Consider the following 27,911-nt stretch of genomic DNA (forward strand, 5'->3'; position numbering starts at 1 on the left):
CTAGTTGCCTCCAGAACATGCTGATGTAGAAAACAATCATCCAATAAATCCACAAAAGCCTTGCTAGTGTGTGAGTGACCAACCCACAAATTCCAGTCAATATCTGGGAAATTACAATCGCCATTATAAGACATTCTGATTTACTGGCCCACTCTATTTCTCTGTACAGTTATTTTTTATACTCATCAGAGTCATTAGGCCTATAACACACTTCTATTCTCAATTTGGCTTTCCCAGTGCTTATGTCACACCAAACTGACTCAACACTGCACTGTCCAGCCATGTCGACTGGCTGTACTTCTTTGGATTTTGTGTTTCTTAACCAATAGCATAACCGCTCCTCCCTTCCTACCCTGTCTATCCTTCCTGTACACATTGTACTCCCCAGATTCCGTTTCTGAATTCGTAATATTTGTGTGATACCACGTCTCTGATATCCCAACAATATCTGTCTTTGATTTTTGAGCAACACCTGAAATTCATCAAATTTATTTACCAGATTCCTGGGTATACAAGTATACGTGCACCTGTTCCTATTCTTAGCTACCCTAACACAGCCCATGTATTTACTTGTTCCACAGTGACTCCTAGTAGTCTCTTCTATTAGCCCATGTATCCCTCCCCCCCCCCCAAGCTAGCAGTTTTCTGACCTACCTAACACTGCCTCGATAGCATAAGCAAATATTCTTGCACCCTTTCTATTTAAGTGTATCCCACCCCTGTAGAAGCAGTCTGTCCTGTTAACAAGCACGGACCAAGCTGAGAAAAATTCTACCCCTTGAGCCTTGCACAGTCTCTCCAGGGCCAAATCGATCGACAAGGCTCTCATCATATACTCCCTCCTATCGTGTCTGGGCAGAATTGCACACTTTCAAATTCAACCCTAACTCACGGTTTTTTTTCCAGCATTTATTATTACTTAACAAGTGTTAAGTAATAACAGATTAGAAAAAATTACCAGCTTGATAAAGTGCAGTAAACCTTTCTAACAGATTTTATATTTTCAAATTTGTTTTACCATGACTACCATAGGGGCTATATCATGACCATGACTTAGTTGTCACTTTTCTTATTTGTTATTTATTTGTTTTTTTAGTTGTGACACTTTTAATATAGGAATGGTTCAGAAAAATGAACTATTTTGAAATAGTTTAGCCAAAACTAGCATATTTTAATTAATGAAAATATATTTTGAAATGAACAATGTAATAAAAACAAGCAAATGTAATTTTAAAAAAATATAACAATTCTCTTATTAATCAAAATAAAGTTTAAAGTTTGAATGCCAAAACGTGAAATGGTTGTAGCTTTTTTTTTGTTGGATATGATTTTTTTTAATCAGGTCCAGGATATATATATATATACCGGTATATAATATATATATATATATATATATTTTTTTATATCTAACCCTTGTATCTTCTTGGTTTATGCTGATTTCCTTTTGATGATTTTACCCTGCGACGACTGATATTTCTTGTTAGTCGCAATTATTTTTTTATAGTCCTCTTGCTCGTACGACATTTTTATGAAGAATGTGCTAAGACTACATTTTTCAACCTTCAGTATCTGGATTTTGCCTAACTTTACATTTTCTTATCTTCCACCTTTGAGAAGGTGTTCCCTTAATGCTGACAAATATTTTTAATATTTGTCAGCATTAAGCAAATATTTTTAAATTTTGATGAAATCGTCACAGGTCATTTCAGTTAATTTATACAGGTCCCTTGTTTCTTTGCTACACATATTAATGTAACATATTGCCAAGGAATATAAATTGGTCCTGATTTTAATGCTTTCTTTATGGATTTTTCTATCACGGAATACACATTGTCCCCTTCATTTTGTGTATGTCCTGTAATTAGGAACGTGTGAGTGATGGACTTGCCCAACATGGATACAGCATGCATGCACATCACAATAGTGAATTTATTTTTCTGTTGTCCAGTGCAGTTGTCTGAGTAGAAGATAAACTTGAGATGTTCATGGATCTGGCAGTCTCTTCTAATATTTGTAAACACAAATATCTACTTCGATGTCCCCCACTCTGGTTACCTTCACTCTCATGCCAAAAGAAACACTGCACTTTATTACTTTTGAGTTGTGAAATCATAAAGTTATAGCAGTTTAATTTAGATTTGTAATAGAATAAGGAAATGTCACCCTATTACAATTAAAAAAGTGTCTTTTTACCAGCCTAACAAATACAGTCTTGTCTGTTACAACTCTCACTTTTCTACTGTGATCAGAGGCATTACCTGCTTAGTAGAAAAGTGACACAACTGCACCCTACTGGCTAAAAATTGGAGTTATAAATATGTTGTTTTTTCCAGAATGTGGAGTTTAAGCTTGTGCATCCTCCTGTTATGTTAACTTGAATTCCACAATTTTTGATTTGTCACTTTTCCATACAATGTGATGTGATGTGATGTGTGATGTGATGTGTGTGGTCTCATTTGTGTTAAACAGATAGTTAAAGAATACTAGCAGAAGTGGCATCAGTTTAAGCTAATGTTTCTGAACCTTTTTGTTTTTTTTTTTTCCCTTCAACTACCATGAGTAATTTCTGCCGTGAAACCCCTCTTAATAGTTAATAAAGTTTTTAATTAAAAACTTTTTGAACATAATGAATTTATTCAAAAAAGCTCTTTCAACACAGTACAATAACATATTCAATTAAATTTAAATTCTTATATTGTTGTCAGTTTGTAGTTAGGTCTACAGTGATATTAAAATATAATTCCTGAAACATGCGAACAGTTTTGATTTCTTTTTCTGAATATTTTAAAAAATTAGAAGGAAACTGAAATAGCAATAAGAACTATAGAACCAGAAAAGTGAAAAAGGAGTTACCAAATTTTTCTCATGAATCCCTTGCAAGTTTCTTGCAAACCACCATTTGGGAAATACTAGCATAAGCAATTAGCAATACCTCTTACATTTTTTACTTTCTTTAGAAATATATGCATAAGACTTTCATATTTTGTGGTCTCTGTACAGACAGATCCATCATACCATTGTAGGGTTGAATTTGTGATGAAACTGATTTTTCATGAACTGATTTTATTTTTTGTAAGACTTTTTTTCATGGTTGAATTTAAATGTCTGTGCTAGCATCTCTATTTTAATACATCTAAAAAGTTTTCTAAAATAAATACACTTATCTATGAATCTTATCATTGGACTCCATTATTTGAGTTATTTGTATTTTTGATAGTTTTTAAATGAATGTAAATCACTACGTTATTCATAATTAGATTACTACAAAAGTCTCTTAGTAGATCATGTGTGTGTGTGTGTGTGTGCGCGTGTGTGTGTCAGTCAGAGTAGCTTTCTTTTGCATAAATATAAATCAAATAAAATTACCACAATTGAAAATTATGGTTGGCCCTCTGTTTTCTATATATTCGTAAGTTATCTGTCGGGCTAGCTGTTATCTTGCCTGTTTGCTGCTAAATTTAAATTATAACCATTTTAGCCTCTGTTTATGTATAATGATTGGACTTAGTTAAACAGGCAGATAGCAATCAGAAACAGATAGCTCTGTTAATTATTGGTGGGATATATTGAAAGGGGTTAGCTCTCGAAAAAGTTCCTTTCAATGTACCTATATATCAGTAATTAGCTACATAATCATTATTGTATTATATATTTATATATTATTACTAATTATGTTTATTTCCAGGGTATGGCATTGTAGACCTACATAGGCTATCTTAGTCTTTATAAGTTATTTTGGTCTTATGGCCTGCTCTATACTGTTATGTTTATATACATATTCAGCATCTATATAGTACATATTATACTTTTACTATAATAACTATATATATACAGGGTGTCTCAAAAATATATGGCATAACTTCAGGAATGAGTTTCTCATATGTAGACAATAAAAATATTTTATATCAACATAGTTCTGGAAATGCTTGGTTCCCGAGTTATTAACTGGAATGTGTTATCTCCCACAGGTGATTTCCTTCATCACAAGGTACTGACAGAATCTGGTGGTTTTCCATTCTGACCATGTACTCAAATCAGAAGCAAGCAGATATGCACTTTATGTACGGTTTGGCGGATGGCAATGCTCTGGAGGCTCATCGTTTGTACCACGAAATATTCTCAGAATGAAGATGTCCAGACAGGAAAACATTTGAAGGTATCCATCGCCACCTTTGTGAACATGGGACCTTTACACCTCGTGCTGCCGACAGAGGACAACCAAGATCTACAACTCCTGAAGTAGAGGGGTGGACCAACTGCCTGGCCTCCACGCTCACTGATTTAAACCCACTAAATTTTTTCTTGTGGGACTATTTAAAGTCATTGGTGTATTCAACTCCTTTAGCTGATGTGGAAACTCTCCGCAATTGAATTAGCATTAGTAGAGACATATGATGCAAGAAAGCAAGCTTATGCAGCATCAACCAAAAAAAAAAAAAAAAACCTCTCCCATTTCACCTCTCTGTTCGTTCCAAATACCTGTCAAGCTCAGCCTTAAATTTATTTAAGCTATCAACTTCCACAACAAAGGATGGAAGTCTGTTCCACCAAACAACTACCTACTGGCTAAAGGTGAAACTTCCGCACATCTATCCTACATCTGTCTTTCCTCAATTTGAATTTATGCCCTCTCAGGTGATTATTCTGGGCAAGAGGAAGAATCCCATCAGCATTGAGCATGCTCAAACCATTCAAGGATTTATACACCTCAATCAGATCACCTCGCAGGTGCCTAGTCTCCAGACACTGTTGCAAAACTTAAGCCTTTCTTCATAAGAGCAACCCTTTGTTCCATTCACTAATCTTGTTACCCTTTGTACTTGTTCCAACAGCTCTACATCCTTCTTAAAATGAGGCTCCAGACCTGTATACAGTACTCATGGTGTGGCGTGACCATTGCCTTATACAAGGAAAATTGTGGCAGGTTGTGAGACAATACGAAATATGCTAGGAATTTGGCGTCTTTGCGAGTCCATGAGACGTCAATGTGAGGCCTGTATTCAGGCAGAAGGTGGACATTTTGAACAATTACTATAAGGTGATGTGAACAGTTAAGTGTCATAGACAGACCTTCAAAACTCGGAAACCAAGCATTCCCGGAACTGTGTTGATATAAAATATTTTTATTGTCTACATATGAGGAACTCATTCCTGAAGCTATGCTGTGTATTTTTGAGACACCCTGTATATATATATATAGCTATAAATGTGCTTAAAAGTTTTTATTTGGAAAATATTGATATTTCCCTTGAATAAAATATATTAAATCCTATTTACTTAATAGGATTCTTAATTGTAATTGCCTTGGTAACTTATACGGAGGTATTTTCTTCATTCAAGGAACCAAGTTATAGGATATTTAAAAAAAAAAATTTTTTTTAACTAATAAGAAACCCATTTTGTCACCTCTTTTTTGCTATATGACTGAATATAAATACTTAAAATTCAAACTTATTATGCACAGAAATTTTTTTTTTTCTCGAAATGAAAATTTTTATATTTTAATTTTTTAGCATATATGTGTGGCTTTTCTGCATATCAGCTTAGAAAAAGAAATGGCAGCATCTGAATTTCATCTCGATACAAGAATGTGCAGGCATCATGTTGCACTAGTTACTCAGCAGGTGAGAATATTTTAATGAGATATTATAGCTGCAGCTTTTTTTTACCACTGTTTAAAATATTACACATATGCCTTTTGAGATTAACAGTTAAGATTAGGACATGAAATATATTTGGATCATATAGATATTCTTTTAATATTTAGTTTGCAAAAACAAGTTGTTTTATTTTTAAACTAATGTCATATGCATATTATGCTGTTTAATATGCATATATTCATATTATTGCTTTGATATACATTGTAATACTGGGTATATGTAGTATGAATTTTGATACTGTTGATACATATATTGGTTTGTTTAATACACAGATATCCTCTGTTTGACAGGGATGTGCCCTTAGAAATGATTTAAATGACTTTAATCAAAACGTAATTTTCTGGTGAAATAAAATTGATATAAACAGGTTGTTTTTCTATTAGATGCATATCAACAGTTTGATATATTGCCAAATTGTTGACATGAACTGTCTGACAGTGGAGAAATGAAGCTATCTGTTACTGGAATAAAGTCAATGATCAAAGGCCTGATCCTCAGCCCATATTCTAAACAGTTTCTCCATATTTTCTATAACTTGAGCTCATGCTTTTATAATTCTAGTAGCACTTCTTGGTTTCATACTAAGAGGATATTCCATAATTTTGTCAGAATTTTGCAATTTGGATACCATTTGTATACCATCACAATGTGTAATCCCCTGAAAGATAATTATTGCTTGATTACATATGATATGAGTGATTCACTTTGTCTCACTGCATAGAGAAAGACAATTCTGGAAATTTTTTTACTTTCTGTAATGTCATTATGTTGTAAATTTGGGACATCTATTGAAAACTTTGGTATAGAATATTGATCTCATTTTTAGTGAGGCAATATAAATAAAAATGTCACAAACAAAAAACAGTATAAATGGACTGTATATGTTTATTTAATCATCATATTAATTTTTTCCAATTACTGTTTCATATGTCTTTTAGTGAACCCTTATAGTTCCTCTGTAATTTCAGCTTTTTTTTTTTTTTTTTTAATTAGACTTTCACGAACTATAGCTAATGCAACTTGAAAACATTTCTTGAAACTGATATCCATATTAACACCCAAAAAATAATTTTTAAAAAAATTTGTTTTATTAATAAACAGAGTAACTCAATCAGAAGTATTATAACTGAATTTTATAGTTTTGCAGTTAGCAGTTTTTTAAACCTTTCTAATACATTTGATGTATTGAGTAAGCTCTTATTATTTAGTGATTTACACACCCAATGCTTCATAATTAACGACACTTGTAGGGTACCAGATCGTAATCATAATTAACCCACTTGTAGGATATCAGATTGAGTTATATGTTATACTGTACTAATGTACAGTACAGTACCATAATATTACTGGAATTCAAATAGGTTATCCAATGACTTTTTTTTTTTAACATATCAATGAACTACTATACAGTATAATGAAATTCCAAGTTCACTATAACTGCATTCTATCTCTGTTTAAGTATGTATAGCATGAGAAATTGTTTATAATTGCAGTTTATCGAATAGATAACATTTTGTATTTGTGGAAACAATGTATGTTCTAAGGGACTCAGTTAGCATTCTGGTTTCTCTCCATTCATTTCTTGTTTTGATTGCAATTCACAATTGGATACAGTTAAAATGCGACACTTGTTGTGCTCCTATTTATTGTTATTTTTCTGCTTCCAGTTATTTTCCATTGATCATGTCCAAGAAAAGAAAGTGCAGTAAGAAACATAGGTGAATGATCTTGTGCTTGAAATTAAGTTAAATATAATCAAGCATTTGGAAGCTTGCCAGTTTAGCAGTGATGGTCACACATTGGATGAAGCTTCCTAAAATGGTTGTGACGATTCTCAAGGCTCAAATTTTTGAATGAGTTAAAAACTTGGCTGTTATGCAAGCAAAACCCTTTCTAGACTTATTGCAAAGATGGAAAAGCTTCTCATAATTTGGATAGAAGTTCAAACCTAGCATTATGTGCTTATTGGTCTAGCTATAATCTGGGCTAAAGCTTTAACCACCTTATAACAGTCAACTTGTTTATTTTTCAAGAAAATCTTCCAAAAATTTTCATCATTTTGAAGTCTACAGTTGGAAAGTCAGAAAAGCTGTTGATAAGAGCTTTTCTGGTCTTCTGCTTGTAATACTCACTTTGGTGGGAGTCATCCCTGTGTTTCTCATATATAGCTGGACAAATTTCAGCATAGATAGTTGGAATGAAGAAAACTTGTTTAACTGGAAACACCCATTATGGATTGTGCTTGATGAAATGAAAGATCAGTTTTCGAATGTCTTCTGTGTCATCTCTGCAGCCTCTGTGGTTGATTGGCTTACATCTTGTAGATGCAGTTATGGCAGTGGTGGCCAGGGAATACAGACTTTTATTAGCATGCCTGAGATTGAGTTTAGTTTATTAAGAAATATGTATAAAATCACTTTATTTCAAAAAAAATTACAATAAAAAATTTATTAAAGGCTACCCTAGTATATTATAACAGAGGTCTTTACAAAAAAAAAGAAAAATAAAGAAAACCATCAAACTTGCATTTTGTCCCAGTAAAAATATCACTTAGGAAGGCATCAAACACATTTGAAATCCTAAGGAGTATTGCACCAAAATCTTTTATGGTAGCAACTTGGAACAAACGTCAAGTTGGAAACTTGAACACAGTCTTCAGACTGTTAAAAAGAGACTACTTGATGGGGGAAAAAATGCACCATAGAACAATAAAAATAAATATATTAAGATTTAAAAAGCAAACTTGCATGGAACAACTTTTGCTGCCAGCTAGCTATGACATGTACAGCATCCTCTTTGGGTGCATCTCTTCTCAGTTTACTGAGAAGAGATACAATTTACCAAAAAGTAAATTACTGAAAATAGTTTAAACAATTCACTTTTTATAAATAACATAATATAAATTTAATAATAACATTTATAAAGTAATATGGACATGAAATTGACTTCAAGGTTTAAATTGCATATATTATTTCTTGGTAAACTGACATATTGTTGACCTTGTTTATTTAATTATTGATATTGATGAATAGTAATGTTTTAAGAAAATATTCAAATAGTGGCTTATAAATTTGTATTTTCCCCCAATTTAATTTATAGATGTAAGTAATTTATATTTCGATGTATATTTTTGGTGTAGCATAGAGTTCGGCATCTACGAAGTATAGCAGGACGTAACATCATGAAAGACAGTTGTCAGGTTTCAGATCTTGGATTGTATTTCAGTCTTCATTCTAGTCCAGAGTCACCAGGTAAATTTATCACCAGCTCTCTCTTTAAAATATACATATAGCTTAGTGAATGTTCTAAACTAATTACATAATTAACTTTGTCTTTCTTTTTTATTGCGACTTTAATTCTTAGGAATAACTGTATGCAAAGTTAAAAATAAATAAATAATTCTAATTTTACCAAAATAATATAATACATATTATAATTTAACAATTTAGCATGTTTTTACATAAATTTTTTACTTTGCATTTGATAATTTTTTAACAAAATTAGAAAATAATATTAAAATTTCAAATAATACCAAAAGAAAGTATTTTATTTTTGTTACTGCTGTGCATTTTTCACAATTATAAAAAAATTAATTTATGACCTAATCCTCTGTTTCATGGATAGACCCTTGCTGAATATATTTGCTAATAATAATGAATGTGGAAAACAGAAATCAGAGGAATTCCTCTTGGAAGTTTCTGCAGTTATAGTACACATGTAATCTATCCATCCATGTAACTAGACCTCAAAAGATAGCACATAACAATATCAGGTGTCAGTTATTAACAGTGAATTATACCTTTTGGGCAAAGCACTGATTGTTCTCAGAGATGTTTTTCTTTATGCCAATTTTTTTTTTTTTTTTTTTTGAGAAGCAGTTCAGAGTTTTTTTTTTTTTTTTTTATTGTTTGTTTTTTCTCTTAAACCTCTAATATTTTGTCTAGAAAATAAAATATAATATCATATTAGTGATTGTCTCAATTTTCTTGATCTTCATTTTAAATTTTTATGAAGTTGGAGATTATGAAAATTATATAAGAACTTAATTAAGAATTTAATTAGCTTAAATTGGTGCCTTCAGGGTGTTAAGTGAGCTCTTTTTTTTTATTCAGTGGCTTATATCATTTCTATTTTTACTTTGTATCAAAAGCTAGTTGTCAGTGTTACATTTTATTTCTGACAAAGTTGCTTATAATTAAATGTGGTAAAATGTAGTGAACAATACCATACATTAATGATCTTATACAAACTGTTGCTTATGAAATGTTGTGTATTGACACTTCATATGCAATTTACAGTTATTGATTAAAGTGTCATTTAATCATTTCTGTTTAGTTGTATGGCTGTAATAGTTTTTTGTTAAACTTAAAATCCTCTCCATGGTAAATAAGCATATTTTTCTTGTTAAAATATATAATTACTTATTTGTTTAATAAAATCTTCATGTGCATTTGTCAGTTCATAATTTTGATGAAGTTGTTCATAAGACTAGTTTTTATATTCATGTCGTCCACTGTGGTATTTCATAACAGCAGTAAATAAAATTAGTAATTTTTATATACAGGCAGTTCTCGCTTTACAAGTTCCCGGGTTTACGAGTTTTTTTTCCCAAGTATCAACAAAATCGAAAATATGAACATTAATTGCAAAAAATGAATGTTAATCATTCATAAATACTGCATTCCAAACTATGTCCATAGTTATACAATAGAGCATACCCCGCTTTACGATATTAATCAGTTCCAGAGACACCATTGTATCATTAAAATATCGTAATGTGAACCCAATAACACATTGTTTTTTGGTAATTCGTTTCAAGATCTCAGAAGTTGAAATTTTCGCTGTATAACTAAGCTATTTACCTCTCTAAAATGTCATTTTTAAGGGCACGCTCGTGACCTTAAGGCCATATAAAAGGTCGTGAGCGTGGTTTGTAAATTTTATTAGTTACCAATTCAAATCATTAAAATGCATCATCGTTATCATATGTTCCATTATAAGAATCAATTTTAAATGCCTTTGTGATATTTTTCTAAAGCAAATTTCTGGAGGTCACTACCATAAAACAATAAAAACAATTTGCACTTTCCGATTTATTGGGCTTTTCTGTTACTGCAAGCAATTATAAACGGGTAGTAAACTCAATATTTTTGCATTTGCGAAAATAACGATAGCTGGAATTGTGTGGTTTTTTAAAGTTATGGTGAAATTGTTTCCCCTTTACTGAAATCTTCAATTGTATAAAAAACACAAATAAATTTTCAGAATCTTCTCTTCATTCCTTTTTTTTTTTTAAGCTTCGTAAACTTGTTACTCCACGCAAATCGTGTTAGTTGCAATTTGTGTGTGCCGTTAAAAAATGCTTATGCATGCAATCGTGAAATTTATAATTAAAAGAGATTATATTGGAAACAAACGCCTCTTGAAACATTTCTGAAGATGGCTCCTTGTGCAACAAACCAATGAGTGCCGAGCCAATAATGAGTGATCAATGAGTGTGCATTTAGTCGATGATGGTGAAGAATAAACATTCTTTAACGTTTGTAAATCGTAAATAATTTCTCTATTATTATAATTTGCTTGATTTTACAAGCTACATTTTCATTTCTTTCGATAAATCAATCATTGTTTAAACATAAACTAAATTAGCTAAATAATTTCATTGTTGAGAACGTAACACCTATTTTTAACTTTACATCTATGGGAAATAAATTCTCGCTTTACGAGCGCGCGCGCTACGAACAAATTAATTCATAAAGTGTGTGTTCATTGATTTGTGACACCAGTACAGATACTGGCATAAGGTAACACAAGTAATGAAGTGAACGTTTATATGCATATGGCACTAACATAAAATTGGTTACTTTCTGCTGTGGATTAATAAACAGCACAACATTATCAACATACAAGTGAACATATAGGATTATAAGTAAATGGTAAGCAAAATTATATTCGTCATTTTAACAGGAAAAAAAAAAAAAGTTAAATTGCTGTGGAAAGAATTTCAGGCTTAACAGAAACTCATTATAGATATGCAAACTATTTAAAATATGAGGCACTAAGATTCTTGGAGGACATCAGTGCCTCATATTTTAAATAGTTTGCATTAAGTTAATTTGCATAAATTAACTCAATGCAACAGTTATTATTTGAGTTATTTTATATTAGGAAGCACTGATATGCTTTTACACAAAGATAGCGAATAACTATCAATAGAAAAATTCTATTACAAATATTTTTAATATGTCTGGGAAAATATTAATTAAATCCCTTTTACTTAATTTATATTAATCATGCACTCTTAACCCTCCTAAAGTCTTTAAGTGGATTTTGACCCAGAACCTTTTTTTCTTTTTTTGGACAATATCTCTTTATTCAATACTGCTGTAATACTCATTCTTTTGTACTTTGTGCTAAACATATTGAAAGCAGCAGAGGAGTACAAAATAGTTAACTACTATAATACTTTATGGTAAAAATTTATAAACTTAGGGTCTTCAGGTCAAACCTGGCCTGTGAACATTTATACAATCTTGACATGTACTTGTGTGCTACATCACTTTTATATATTGTAAATGTTTTTGTTATGATAATAACATAGTACAATTGAAGACTCATTTATTAGTGGTACAAAGAAATATCAGTTTGTTTTATAGTGTTGTGTAGCACATAGTGGTACAAAAGAATGCAAAAATGGCAAGGGAATTATCAGACATGGAACTCAAACAGTTGTTTGGTGCATCTGATGAAGATGCCTTTGAATTGGATGAGGATGGATTTAAATATGAAGATCATCTGTCAGAAAGTGAGTGATTCTTCTGTTGTTGAGGTAGAAGAGGAGAAAAATATCAGCTCTTTGTTAAAAAATAAGGTTATTCAATACTTGTAACCTGTATTTCAGCAGCACAGCAGAATATCTTCCCAAAATATTATAAATCCCACTCAAGGAATAACCTCTTAGGCATATTGCATGAAAGTTTCTTTTTAATTTTTTCTACCTCATGTTTGTGTTTTATTTGACAGTACTAATTCCAAAGGAAATCAGTGCATAACAAAATGGAAAAAAAATTGCTGCCCTACATTGGTGGCCTGCTATTAGCTGATGTAAACAAGTCCAAAGATGAAGCAAATGAAAGCTTGTGAAATGATGAAACATGGCATCCTATTTTTCCAACTGCCATGTCCTTAAAAATGCTCATAAAGATATAGAATTATACAATTAACTGTAATGACACCTGTAGTCAACAGTGTTGATGATAAGTTTGTATCAGTTAGGGAACTGTGAAATACCAGGATGGAAATGTTTGCCAAAATTATTCAACCCAAGTGCATTTGTAGCTGTGGTTGAATAGGTTATTAGTTTCAGAGAGTCAGGTCCCCTTTCCACCGGTATATGCTTTCCACATTTGCAAAATATGGTATGAAGTTTGGGTTTTTATACAGTATCATGACTAGTGACATTGAGAATGTATGTCCTTACCTTGGTAAACAATCCAGATAAGCACCTGCAAAAAAATCAGTCTGAGAGTCATGCTGAATTTATGATTTGGGTTTGAATGGTCACAACATCACATGTTATAAGTATTTTTTTTTACTTCCTATGAACTGGACCAAATGCTTGTGAAGAGAAACATTACAATGACAAAAATCATTGTTGATTTCACAAGTTTTACTACAAGTGAAAGGGATGCCAGTATTCAGCTTCCAGTTTGGTACAAAAGATGCTACTTTTTTTCTTATGTTGTCCAAAAGAATAAATATATTGTATTACAAAAAGATTTTTTGTCACGATAAATGTGTAAATGATTTTGATTATTGAATGCTAAAAGTTATTCTTGATTATAACTCTGCTAAAGGGACTGTAGATATAGTGGATAAACTGATAGCCTGTTATATTACAAAAAGGCAAACAAAAAGTTGGCCCAAATAGTTTTTTTTTATATCTTATGTTAGATATTTCTGCATATATGCTTGCTGTTAAGAGCAATAAATGCATTGTGGAAGTCCATCTTGCTATCTAAAAGACAAATTTTTTTTTTAAGTTCTTAGATGGTTGTTCGTTGAAGCTTATATTGAAAACAGAAGTTATCTATCGTGTGCTAGTTTCTCATGAGACATTTAACTCAAAAAATCAGACTTGCAGCCAGCCTATGCCTTACAAACATTTGTAATCATTATTCTACTCATACTATGTTTTAAATTTGGATAAAAAAGAGGACACTACACTTTCTCTAAAAAGTGACAAAGTAAATATTTTTTTATAAAAAGTTTCATAAAGGAATATGTTAGGGGGATAAAAAACACATTCTGTAAGCACAATTATTTGCACAAATTGCAATGTATGTGATTCTGGTAAGAACTGATATTTTATCTATTTCATGTTTATTTCTCAGAAAATCACAATTGCTTATGCTCACTAAACTTCATCAAAGTAATATATGAAATAATATTACTTTGACAAACATTGTATTGTATAATTGTATTTATATGGTAGAAGCACACTCATGGCTCATATTTTATGGGAGGGTGTGTGATCCGATGACTCTAAGTGTATGCTGTAATTAAGGACTGCTGTAGGATTAAAGAAATAATGTTTCATAAAAACAGGAACCTTTTCCTATAATGGATAGGCTTGGTCAGTGTATGATATCCAAAAATTCTGAGGACCATGTGTCTGTGTGTGTGTATCACTGCAGTGACTCTTTTCTCCCACCATCCTTGCTTCTAAGAGTGGAGTTCATTTTTAAGAAAACTTCCACCCTTCCTTTAAATCGGAAAACTTGAGTTTAAGTGATATTTCCAATAGCAGGCTTGACTTTTGACATTTGAAAAGCAAATGCATAGTTTGCATGTCAAAATGAACTAAAGATAAGGAAAATTAAGCATTGTAGAAGAACACTGAGGCAGCCTATGAATGAACCTTCCAAACATCAGTTGGAGATCTCTGCCATATGTAGATAATTACATATATCATTTATTGGCAGTAGTCAACGATAGTCATTTCAAATTTTGCTTGGCCAGGAATTTGTCAGATGTGAAATAGTTAGACCAGATTGCTGTCAAACATGTGTATTTATGCGTGTTCACTTGCTATTGCATCCTATAGGTTATCATAAATAATATAATAATAGATGAGCATAAGCCACATCTGAGTATAGTTTATGGACCTAGTAAATCTCTGGTATACCATTTAAGTATTATTATCAGAAAGTTATGCAGTTTTCTAAGATAACAGTATCATTGCAATAGTTAAGTTATTTTCTTATATACAGTAATAAATGCTGAAATATCTATGCTTAAATTTACCTAAATGTTAAACATTTATTTGGACTATTACTTGATACTTGTCACTAAGGTAGATATTTCTAGGAGAAATGTCTAATTCCCATTCATGTATTTTTATAAAAGCCTCGGTTATTTACCTAGCTAAGAGTAAGCTAAAGTTTCTGCAAGTTGCGTCAGTCTCTCATTGTGTATTAAGTTATTGCAAGTTTTCTTGGCTTTCATTTAAATAAACAGCAGCAGTGCTCTTTTAGAAGTATGATACTTATTTGTAATGTTTCATTATCCGACTGGCTATTTCAAGGACTGGTTCCTTGAAATAGCCAGTTTTACAAATAGCATGAATTACAACTAAACAACAATAAACTTTTTAGAGAACATTACATATTTATTTTAAATGTAAGACTGAGACAACGTATGACAAATTGCTTCAATAATAGATTGTTGCATTTTGTAGAAAGCTGTATTCACTGTTAACTGTACATACATAGATTTTTTTTGTCAATCAGTTGAAAGTTTTGATTAAGAAGATTAAATTTTCATAGTTTTTATTATAAAATATTATTTACAACATTTAATTTGAATTTTTAAAAATTATTATTTTTTGGAAATATATTCACCTTTATACATGATGATTCAAAAGACTCAAAACCCATAGTATATTTTCAGTTTTATTTCTGTTATTATTATAAGCTTAATTACAATAGAGATTGGAATAAACATGGAGTGTTCTCCTTTCTAAATGTAAGCACAAAAGCCTTATCATGTTTGATGAAACAATTGCTAACATAGCAATTGTTATTATTGGAATTCCTGATTTGATATTGATTTTTAATTCTTTTAATATGTTTGAAAGTGTGTTAGTAAATGCCATTTCTTTTAAGTAATCTGAAAGGTAAAAAAAAAATCTCAGGCTATCTTGAATGTTCAGTTATGAACATGTGCTGAACAGTGATGTGCTGCCTTCATTGTGAACAAAACACTATTTGTTAGTGAAGCTAACATATAACAATAACTTTTGGAAATCTGGAGACAACCAGTGCTGCTGCTATAGCATTTAGAATCCATCAAGTTGTCCCTGAAAAATTAACAATTACAGTTTGAGTTGCATGAATATTGAATCAGCCTGTGTAATCATATGGTGTTAGTTTCACATCATGATAGGCTTATAACACTTTTTATTTGATGCTCATTTTTATATTTAATCTAAATATAAATTTCTATTTTAGCATTCTACAACAGTGAAGTCATACATAATACCCCAGTAAGTATTTTGTGTTATACTTACCTTTAATACAAAACAAAACCACATAAATATATAATTTAAATTTAATTAGATAATTGAACAGTTATATTATGCTAATGATAAAGGAATAAAATATCCCAATAAATTAGTTAAGTAATATGACAGTATATAACACTATACGTTTTGGAGTGAAATAAATGAACATATTGGGAAAAATCCGTCCTCTACCATAGGTGTCATAAATTGGTGGCATTCAGACCTGGCAGCTCTGTGTACCTCTGATGTCAGGCACATTATACTTAATTTTCATTGTTATTCTTCTAATTATTAGTAATTTCTGTTCTGTAGCTGTTTTTCAGGTAATCGGTTAAATTAGGTATCTATATGATGTGTGTGTGTGCACACAATATTAATAATATTATTTAGAACCACCAGTAAGAGGATGGACAATGGATGTTTTCAGCATTTCATTTGTTATGAAATCTTATCTGATTCTGTTGGGTCAGTCATGGATTATTTATTATTATGTGTTGCTGTTCTGGTGATTTGATTATTTGGTAGTAAAAATGTCAATCTTGTATATCAGACATTTGAATGAAAAAATCCTAATAACCCACAGACTGAAAGCACTTGAATTTATGTTGAAACGGGCAAAACCATTCCAAGCATCTAGGTTGTTGTTAATGTTATTAGTAGGTAGTAGTAGTAGTGATGCAAAGAAGCAAGCTTATATAGCATCAGCCCTAATAATATGTCTAATTCTTATTTGAATTTATTCAAACTGAAGTAATCCACTTCTGCAATTCTAAATGGTAGTTTGTTCCAACTCAGTTACTCTCTGGCTAAAAGCAAATTTTCGCACATCTATCCTGCTGTCATCCTTTTTCAGTTTAGGTTTATGCCCCCTTGTGTGCATTGTTTGAGAAAGAGTTAGAATACCATCATCATTAAGTTTACTCAATTCATTTAAAGCCTTAAACACTTCAGCCAGGTCTCCTTGCAAGTAACCTAGTTTCCAAGTGCTGCAGTTTGCAGAACCAAAGTCTTTTGTGTGTAAGGGGTACGTACCCCTTTGTGTCCTTGACTAATCTGGTTGTTCTTCTCTGCACCTGTACCAAGAGATCCACACTTTTCTTAAAATGAGGCTTCCATTCCTGTATGCAGTATTCAAGATGTGGCCTAACCATTGCCTTATACAATGGGATAATCGCTTCTTTGTCCCTACTGTCAGAGTTCCTGTATATCATTGACAGAATGCCATGAGTGCTGTTCCAGCAACCTGTTTGCACTGCTTCTAATAACTTAAACCTAAGATGAGAAAAGGATAGAAAGAATGCTTCAGCCCTTGAATAATTTAATAACATGGGAAACAGACATGATAAGAAAGCAATGAATGAATGAAGAGAAAGTGACAATAAAATGAGAGAGCATTGAGTTGTTTGTTGATAGGTTTTTTTTCCCCTTTCAAATGCCTGGCTTTCTGCTTATGGGGTGTCAATTAGCACTTCAAATAACCATCTGGAAAATAGTGGAAATTTCTACAATATAACCAAATTATTCCATAATTTAGTTATATTATAGAAATTTAATATTCCTCATCTTTGGATTTCCAAATTAGTCAATTTCGTATGATAAGTTATGTTACCATCACGTTTTGTATTGTGACTTGTCAAGCATTAGGCCTATTGACTTTTCCGTACTAGTCAACCAATGTGATGATAGCAGTGTGTGAATTTAAAACTGACCATTGTACTAGCAGAATTGTATTAATTTAATTTTACTTGGCCACACTTTATCCTTTGTAGACTACTCATTTCCACTTCTATTTTCTGGAACAACTTTCCTTTGCTTGCATTTCCCAAAAATTACGAGAGATTCTAATACCTTTTGTGTTTGGGATTTTTATAGGAAAAAAACAATAGGTTATGAAATACCAGATAATTACTTAAGTTACTTCTTGAGTATGGTAACAGGAAAGTTAATATTTGCATTTTGGATGAAATAATGCAACTCATTTTTTAAATCAATTTCTTGTGTTTCTTTCAGAATCCATCGTGGAAAAGTTTTGAAACATCAAATTTTCCTGATAAGATAAATGCATCATCTAGTATCCTTTAAGGTGCATATGATTGCTCTTATTACAGTTTTCTTATTCACCAATTTAAGAACTATCAGCCAAAATTAAAAGTTTTTTTTTTTTTTTTTTTTTTTTTTTTTTGAAATCTAAGCTTTTTGCCCCTAATGGAAAGACTAAGTTACTATTTGTAATTATAGGTTGATTTCTTGCAATAGCTGAAATATGATTATTATATGAAAAAAGCTGTCTGGCAGAAATGTTTCTCTTTTTCTTTAATAAATATTTCTTTAAAATTTGATAAGTATTTCTTTAAATATTTGTTTGTTTATATATTAGGTAATTAACCCAAACAAAATTGGTTTTTTTTTCTTCTAAATTAGCAGTGACCAACTGACTGCATGCAAGCCTGATGTAGTCTTCCAAAGAATTTCATTTAAGTCTGTGACCATTATGTCTATATTCACATTATATTAACTATTGCTAAAATGTTTTTGGAACATTACTCATTTTAAGGTTTGACCTCAAAATTGTTATAATGAGAAGCAAATGGCTGCGAGCATAAAAAGTTGGCCATTGCTGTCCTAGATGAGTAGATTTGTCACCATCTGCTTGAAAAGGTTCATATCTTTTTTTTTTTCAAAAGGAACCTCCTTGAAGCATTCTCAAGCAATGAGTTTATCTTTCCCACGAAGGCATCATTAATTTTCTTACAAGTAATTATCAAGTTTATTACATTCCACAGACAAACAATTATTCTTAAAACATTTAGTTTATAAAGATTATACAGTGACATTTTTTGCCTGGGTTGCCTTAGCAATAATTCCAAAACTCCATCCTGAGGATTGTTAGGGTTACCAGGTGACCTCCTCCAAAAAAATGGATAGCTATCAGTTTCACATCCATTGCTTCCAGCTTCATTTATATGCATCTTCCAATTTGGGTATTTGTGTCAAAGTAGATAGGTTTGCTGGATGGTTTCCATAAAAATTCTGTATATGCAAAAAGGAAAAGTTTGCCACAAAAAAAAAAAAAAAAAAAACTTTGTACAGCTTCAATGAGAAGCTGTTATGTTCATCTGTCCACAGAAACTAAAATTTCATTGAAACAGTTGAACCTTTATTATGCTGCCTATGTAAAAATAATAAAGATTACAGAATACAGTTGTATAAAGCAGCAACAGCAGTTGCAAAATGTATTAAAACTCTAGAAAATAATTATAATGAAAACTGAATGTAACTAAAATTAAACTATTGAAGGTATAAAATGATAGTAAAACTTACTTCATTAGAAAATCTGGATATTTAACTGGATACCTAGCAACCATAGTGGAGGAATTAAGTGGATGACAAATGGCTAAACCATTATATTGTCATAGTTGTACCTTATTTTAAATTGTTACATTATTTAAAGAAAACTGAAATTAGTTTTGCATCTAAATCAATCAGGAGTTTATTTTTTAAAGGTCAGTATTATTGGAAATATTCAAAGGAATACTGAGTAATTGGAGCATTAGAAATATTTTGTATCGGTAATTTAAAATAAATGTTTGTTAATTGGACACTTTAAATTAAGCTTCGATAAGATATTCTGCCCTCTGGCACACTTTGAGACACCTGCAAAAACAAACTGGTTTTGCCGGGACATACAAATATAATATCGGTATGGTTAACATAAACTTTGATGACTGGCAGTGCTGCAAATATATGTATTTCTGTATGCAGAAACTCATTTCTTAAGTCAGTGGCTGATTTACTCATAGAAGTTTGTTATCTCAGTTTTTTTTTTTTTTCCCTCCATTTGTTGTTCTTCAAATTATTGCAGAGGCATTCTGTTGGATTAAAGTTGCTCCTTAGGCAGATTTTTAGCTACTGCATTATTGACAGCTGTGGTGTGGGGAATTATCATGATGACACAACAATGTAGATAGGCAGAATTGTACAGGATGTCATGATGGTTATCATCATCATGGTTCTGTACACAATAGCTAATAATAATATACCAAATTATGCAAAAAAAATGTACTATTACTGTACCACCACCACCACCACCACAGAACCTCATTATTGGTGTTACTTTGTTCGAAATGTTGCTTGAGCATATGCTACCTCCAGACATGTCCATTTGATATGTGGACTGTGTAGAAAGGTTTTCTCTCCACATTATCCTCTGCCATTGTTTAGCTCCATTGATTCCATTTTGTGCACCATACAGCATACAGTGACTGGTGTCGTGCGGTGACAGCATGGGCCTCTGGTGTCTTTCAGATGGGTAGTTGGTCCAACAGCTGCCCTTATTCTCAAATCTCTTGTTTGTGAGTGTGGTGGGGGTTTCCTTTTACAACACATCTCCACTGCTGACAGATTCTGCAAATCTGTTCAGTAGTAGCCTACCATGCATTGGGTGAATGATAATATATTTACCCCCCTGCCTTCCACTCCATATGATGTTTCCAGCAGTTGGCTTGAATGAGTCACTTGTCTTGCTGTATAACAAACATACATATATAAAATGTGGCATCTTACTGTAACTTCTTGGCAGATATAAAAAAGCCTATTTTTAGTCTATACTTTGGACTCCTCTGGAAGAAGCTACAGCAGACTGTCGAAATAACAGCACATTGAGATTGGATGTTTACGTACAGCACAGATGTCTTGCAGTGCCGAAAAAAGAGAAAGGCAAGTCATGCGATTATTTTTTTTGTTTAAATTTGTCAGATTCAAAGTGAATTCTGTACTGATATCACCGCTGTTTTACATTTATCTTAAATTAAAAACCTCTCTCTCTATGGCTCCTAAAGTTAATAAACCCCATACAGAGAAGAAAAAAAGAATAATTAAAAACATTAAAGTTTAGTGATAAACTTGATATAATAATAGAAAATAGAATGGGCGTAAGTAGGAGTGTATTAATGGCAGAATATAACATTGGATCAACATGTTTGTTTTTTATGTGCAGTTAATAAAATTGCATTCTTAATCTCTATTTCTTATTTAGCCTCATTATTTCTGCATTATATATATTAAAAATAAAACTTTCTAGATAATGGAAAAATCAAAATAACAGCATCTTGAATCCCTGAAGGTGCCATTATTCTGAAAGTCTATTGTATTATTTGCTTGTAAATTTGATGTATTCCTATGGAAGGCAGTCTATAGAATAAAGCCTAAACTTAGCTTCTGTGAGAAGCAGTTGAACCTAATAATATCGATAAAATAAGACTTCTCCAATTTATTTTGTGTATAGATTCCAAATTATTTACTATCTCAAATATCTTGGCTGTAATTCATTTTTTCAAATATAATAAACACAATTATAAAAAGTATTAATTTTGTTTTTTGTCTGTTGAGTATGATGTTCCTGAACAGGTTAAGATGTTACTGTTAGGGTGTGGGTCTTTGGAAACCCACCACATTTGCTCATTGAATGGATAGTCAACTTTAGTGGCCTCACCTACTTTGGCGAACAGGTAATTCACAATATTAGTCTGTTTTTAGTTAATGTGATTTTTTTAGTATGCAAACAGATTTGTTAGTTGCCTTAATTTTGTGCTTAAATGAATTGTTCTTTTTCTTTCATGAGTTAGATCCCATGAAGAATTATATCATATCTCAGTTTAGCTTACATCAAATATACTAGTTGAAATTACCGATTATTCCACAATATAACTGATAATTTAATGTAAAAAAAAAAAAAAATACACTCAATTAGTTTTGCATTATGGGATTTTTGCTAATTCCTTTATCATGAGTAATTATCACTCCTATTAAAACAGGAAATTTTATACGATGATTGCAGTTTATATATCTTTTATTTGTGTTGCTATGCATTCGCTAATTTTGCAAATATCAGTGATAAAGGAATTAACTCTAGCCTCATGTACAGAGCTAATCTTACCCACAATACACGATTTTAGCCCCCCCCCCAAAAAAATCTTCACGCACTTAAATAGATGGTCTTAATAAGTAGTTTAACATGCTAGCTGCCACCTACATATAGTGTAATTAGAACTGATTACACTATTAGATTAGCAATAAAAAGTGGCCCTCCTCTCCTCTAAAAATTATTTGTAAGCAGATAACTTGTTTTATACAATCTGCAATATATGATGGTGACAATGGAAGTCGTATTAACCATAAGCAATTAAACTGAATGATGAGGGAAATAGTATTGTGCCTTGTTGCTATTGTGGATTGGAGTACAAATATTCCAATCCACATTTTTGCAATGGTGTCTGTATTTTTGCAGAACACTGACCAAGCATTCAGGCTGCAATGAAACACTTATACTTAGTATACCATATCTTTGAGTTAATTTTTAAGGATGTTGCAGTGAAGGTCACTATACTTCAGTGGCACAGCTACCATGTAGGCAGGCAAGGAAATTGCCTCTGGGCCGTTTAGGGGCCGCGACGTCTTTGGCTGTCTCCTCTTTTTGCAATTTTCATTAATTAAGTAGGGTAGCTACGCTACTGCTATACATTCCCTTTTTTTTTTTCTTTTTTTTTTTTTAAATTGGTAATTATAATACCAGAACAGCAGCATAAAAAAACTTCAGGGCTCCAGTTAAAAATTCAATTTTTCCCCCATTGTTAATTTTGTTGGTTTGATATAAGCGTGTCAGGAGCATTGGGATCCTGGTGCATTGCATGGCTCTCTGCAACATACACTATGCCACTGGACAAGAACAATCCCAAAAGAATTGTTAAAGCCACTTGCTGAGTCCAGACTTTCTTGGACTGTGGTGATTGTATGCTTTTATTGTAATTTTTTATTTTTTTCTAGGTTTCAGCTTTTACGAGGTGGTATCAAAAAGTTTTTCCCCGACATGTTCTGTGTGTCCCAAGAAGCTGAGATTTGGAACATATATTGCTCCTTCTCTACGTAGTTGCCATCCAAAGCAACACATTTTTCCCATCTTTTGCGGCACTTCCTTATACCGTTTTTGTAGAAGGTCTCGCTTTGCTCTTGAACCCATGCTTCTGTCACAGAAATTACCTCTGCATTGCCAAAAAAAAAAAAAAAAAAAAAAAAAAAACCAACATTTTCATGGAAAATTGATTTCAGCTGTCGAAAGAGGAAAAAGTCAGGTGTCAGTTCAGGAGAATAAGGCAGGTATGGCAAGTTACAAAGTCCTGACTTCTAGGCAAGATCAGTGGTTGCAACACCAGTGTGGGCAGTCTGGTGCATCGTCATGAAGCAACAGCATGCCTTTTCTGAGCATTCCACATTGCTTTTCCTTCATTGCCAAACATAATTTCTTCAGTAAGTTGCTGTAGTAATGCATTGATGATGGTACCCTTCTTCAGTAAGTTGCTGTAGTAATGCATTGATGATGGTACCCTTCTCCAGATAATCTGTGAGAATAATGCCCATCTTCTCAGAAAACTAACAGCAACACCTTCTCTGCAGATGGTTACACTCTGGCCTTTTTGGGAATTGTTTCCATTGTTTTGTTTCTGAGTCAAAGTGATTTGTCCACAGTTCATCCATAGTCACCAATTGAGAAAGAACAGGTCAAGATCACTGTCACGCATGGCAATCAATTGAGCAGGGCAGGCCTGCCTCTTTTCTTTCTGAAGACATGTAAGCAGTGAGGAATCCATTGTGCTGAGATGTTATTCATATTCAAAGCTGTATATTATTCTCTCCACTAATTCATAGTTTATCCCAGTCTCATCGACTATCTGTTTAATTGTTATCAGGCAGTCATTGAGGATCAGCTGTTCCATTTTCACTGTGAATTCATCAGTGTGAGATGCTCACTTCTTTCGTTATCAGGGATGCTCTCCCAGCCACACTTGAACTATCTCCACCAGTGTTTTACAATTTCATACAATCCTCATACACCGTAGACTATCTCTTCACGGATAGTCCTTGACTGTTTATCTTGCAAAAATAGGAACTTGATAATGGATCGATATTCACCTTTATCCATAGTGACACTCTTTCATACGTCCAGCTCTATAACAAAAGAAACATGAGCTAGAGCAATGAATCTTCTGGCATTTATTACTAGATAAACAAGTGATACATTCAATAAAACATAGAATTCATGGAATACAGAGAAGAAGGTCAGGGGAAAAACATTTTGATACTCTCCTTGTATTTCTGGCAGCAATATAATACATAAAAATTCTTCATGTTTTGCTTGAAAGCATTCCAAAATATTTTAGCAAGCATTCAAATGTGTTCCTGTTGGTTAGTCAAAACTTTGGAATGCACTGAGAACAAAAAATTTCAAGTTATCACGAATGATGGAATGTGTACTTCCACATGATGTTTGGGGTATCAGCTATTTTATGCACATAGAAGTTTTGATTTTTTTTCATTTTTTTATTTTCAGGTTCTTTATGCTAGTACTTTTTGATGTGAAACGTCCTTGGAGCACATCAACCAAGTAAATTTGATCATTCACGAAAAATGCAATGCAGAAGTGATGTCACCTGTAGCTTCCACCAGAGGCAAATTATCATAACTTGTGTTGTTGCAATCATACTTGTATGATTGCAACAATACAAGTATTTGTAATCAAATATTTGTACTGTTACAATCGTACTTCCTGCAGCTGCCATTTGATTGTTGCTGTTCAAATGGCTACAATCAAATAGGTAATTACGTTGTTGGCTTTGATTTCGACCTCTTCCAAGCCAAGGATATTTCACATAAAATCATCTACTGCTGGCGTGTGCTGAGCACACGTGCCATTTTTTTTTTTTTTTAGTTTGTAATGGTAGTGCCAGATCCACCAACACGCTGATCTACTACACTTATTTGTCCATTTTAAACATTTGTAACCATTAATAATATTAATAATAATAATAATCTTTCTCTGGCAATACACTCTTCTACATTATTCTATTGATTTCTGAATTTTTAAAGAAAAGTTCTGTGTTATGCTCAGGAGTGACCACATAACACAGAGGAGTAAAGAGTATTTGTTCATTGAGAATATTATTAACCACGTTAAGCAGTCTCATCGAATTGAATCGTAGTCAACTCAGAAGCATTTAAAAAATAAATTTTGAGCACTGCAGTCTCGATGCAGCTTTATCAGTGAGGTGCCAACTTTTATAAATGAACTTCTTATGCCACATATGGGCAGTTTTAAAATTCATTGCATTATACTGTTATGAATGTTTATTCGTTACCTTTACTTTGTTCGTTATTGCTTTTTACTGCTAGTACTTTTATTTTATTATTATTTTTGATTATATTTATACCTTGTTACATTTATGTCATTATAAAATTACTTTACTTTATTTTAATAAGAAATTTATTGTTTGTGTGAATTTTTATGCAGGTCCCGAAAGAAGGGAAAACGTTCAAACCAAATGCATTGCTATTTGTGATGTTAGAAGGTTATTATGGAAGTTCTTCTTCTCTTCAGGCAAGTGGACTTAATTGTGGTGGTGGTTTTTGATCTCTTGGTAGTAAATTTTTTTTATGGCTCTGAAAGACCTGTAAAAGGCTTAGATAAAACTTATCAGAAATACCACAGCCATTTGTGGTAGTTAACTCTCTCTCTCTCTCTCTCTGTGTTTTATTTGGTTTTTAGGAGCATTAGCAACTAAGGCCATATTGCTCCGGAAATATGCAGTGGTCATTCCCTGATCCATCCGCATCCTCCATATTTGGTGGTCACGGGCTCAAACCCTGGTCTAATCAAGAAGCTTGTGCTATGCACTGCTGCTCCTGCCCACCTGGCTATGGAGGTGCCATTTTCTCTCTCTCTCTCTCTCTCTCTCTCTCTCTCTCTCTCTCTCTCTCTCTCTCTCTCTCTCTCTCTCTCTCTCTCTCTCTCACATTAAATAATGAACAATAGTTGATAACAGAATAATTAATAAAAGAAAATAAAATGGTAAAGCAAACAGCAGAATTGCAAATTCCTCTACATGATGCTAGCTGTATAAAACTGAAATGAAACTAAAATATAATATAATAAAATAAAACTTATGCCAGTAGCATGGCAAACCAGTAGAGCAAAAGTAGTCAAAATTAAATGCAAACAATCAAACCAATAAGGAGAGGAAAAATTGTAGCAAACTAAATATATTGTAGAAGCAATGCTCCAAAATAATTTAGAAAATACAAATGAATATATTAATAATCAATTAAATTTTCGAAAATTGTAGATCTCTTAAAGTACCATTTATAACTGACACAATATAATAGCGTAGCTTAATTTAATTTATTATGATACTCACCTTTTTATAATCTAAATTGATGTTGGAATAAATTGGATGATAATTTTAAATTTAAGTTAGCATGAATAAGTTAGGATTTAAAAACAGAATTAAAATGTGCGCAAGGAAGTAGAAGTGCACATCTTTGTCCTTGGTTGTCAATGTTAAAATTTGAAACGATTTTAGTTATACGGTTGGAAACAGAAGGCCAATAGCCATAACAAGTGGCTTTTGTTTTACACGTCTTCAGTTGGCAATGGTAGAATGAGAGTAAACGCGTGTATTTAAGAAGACTAGATTCCCGTGATGCTCTTGGATTCACTTGGGAATCTCAGGTGCATGAGATTCCAGACCAGTGCTATGTTATACGGTAGTTTGGAATTTAATACTTGAAGAGTGGAATGGCGGCGAAACTAGGGCTTCGTTTTGGAAAATTTTAAAACTGGATTTTAATTTGATAATAGGAATGGCTGAATCTACCAAGGGGTTGTGGTTGTGGGATTGAACATGTGTTGCTAATTCGGTATTGGACTGTCCCATCCTAAAGCTATTGTAGTGGTAGTACGCACGTGTGTTTGATGTTTTGGTAGAACCGTATTTTGTGGTGGTGCTACCAATGTAGCAAACGTTACAATTATCTTGACATTTTATTAAGTAGATGATATTATTCATGTCACTAATGTGGTAATTTTGTGTATCTTTATATGAGTTGAATAATGAACCTAGTTTATTGTAAGATGAGAATGTAAGGGTGATATCAGTACTTTTGAATAAATGGCAGAATTGGTTGGCAAAATTACTATGGTAAGGGAGGATAATACGTGGATTATTATTGGAGATGCGTTTGGGTGGATTGTTGATATTATTTTGGACTGTGATAATAGTTTGTTTGATTAATTGAATAGGATATTTCCTAGATATGAATTGTGTGTGGAACTGTATTTGATAGCATTGTAAATTTGATTATAAAGGACTGCTTTTTTTGTGTTGAGGGGGTGATGTGATTCAAAGTGTAAGTATTTGCCCGTGTGAGTATTTTGTCTGAAAATTCTTTTTCCTAGTTTTGTATCGCTTCTGTATATAGTGAGGTTTAGGAAATTAATTTGTCCCTTTTCTTCCAATTCCAGGGTATATTTTAATCTATTATGCAAGGAATTAAATTTAATGAAAAGATCATTTTTTGTGGATTTGTGCCCTATTAAGAGGATATCGTCAGCGTATCATATAGATAATTTAATATCTGGGGGGTATGGTTGTAATATATGATTTTCTACGGAGGCTAGGTAAATTTCAGATAGGGAGGCTGAGATCCCTAATCCCATAGGTAGGCTGTAGGTTTGCTGCTAAATCTGATTAAGAAATCGGAAGTAGCTGGCATCTAATAGAAAGGTTGTGAGCTCTAGTATGCTATTAATTGAAAGGGAAGTGTGATTGGATAAGGTTTTGTCGTCTGTTAAGAAATTA

At 32.3% G+C, this 27,911-nt stretch overlaps 1 protein-coding gene across 2 annotated transcripts in view; it reads left to right on the top strand.

Moving 5' to 3' along the window:
• The window catches only part of Uvrag (UV-resistance associated gene), a 113,779-nt gene that overhangs the window by 27,289 nt on the left and 58,579 nt on the right, over window positions 1-27,911 (top strand). For both annotated transcript variants that reach the window (XM_090385827.1, XM_090385823.1), the window contains exons 2-7: window positions 5,514-5,624; window positions 8,800-8,911; window positions 16,172-16,206; window positions 18,235-18,295; window positions 21,637-21,731; window positions 25,565-25,651. In XM_090385827.1, the coding sequence (XP_090241953.1) occupies window positions 5,556-5,624; window positions 8,800-8,911; window positions 16,172-16,206; window positions 18,235-18,295; window positions 21,637-21,731; window positions 25,565-25,651 (459 nt within the window). In that variant the 5' untranslated portion in view covers window positions 5,514-5,555. The remainder of the gene's footprint in view (window positions 1-5,513; window positions 5,625-8,799; window positions 8,912-16,171; window positions 16,207-18,234; window positions 18,296-21,636; window positions 21,732-25,564; window positions 25,652-27,911) is intronic.

The sequence above is a fragment of the Mastigoproctus giganteus genome, chromosome 1 (genome assembly GCF_048544385.1).
Source record: "Mastigoproctus giganteus isolate SK-2022 chromosome 1, ASM4854438v1, whole genome shotgun sequence".
Taxonomy (NCBI): domain Eukaryota; kingdom Metazoa; phylum Arthropoda; class Arachnida; order Uropygi; family Thelyphonidae; genus Mastigoproctus; species Mastigoproctus giganteus.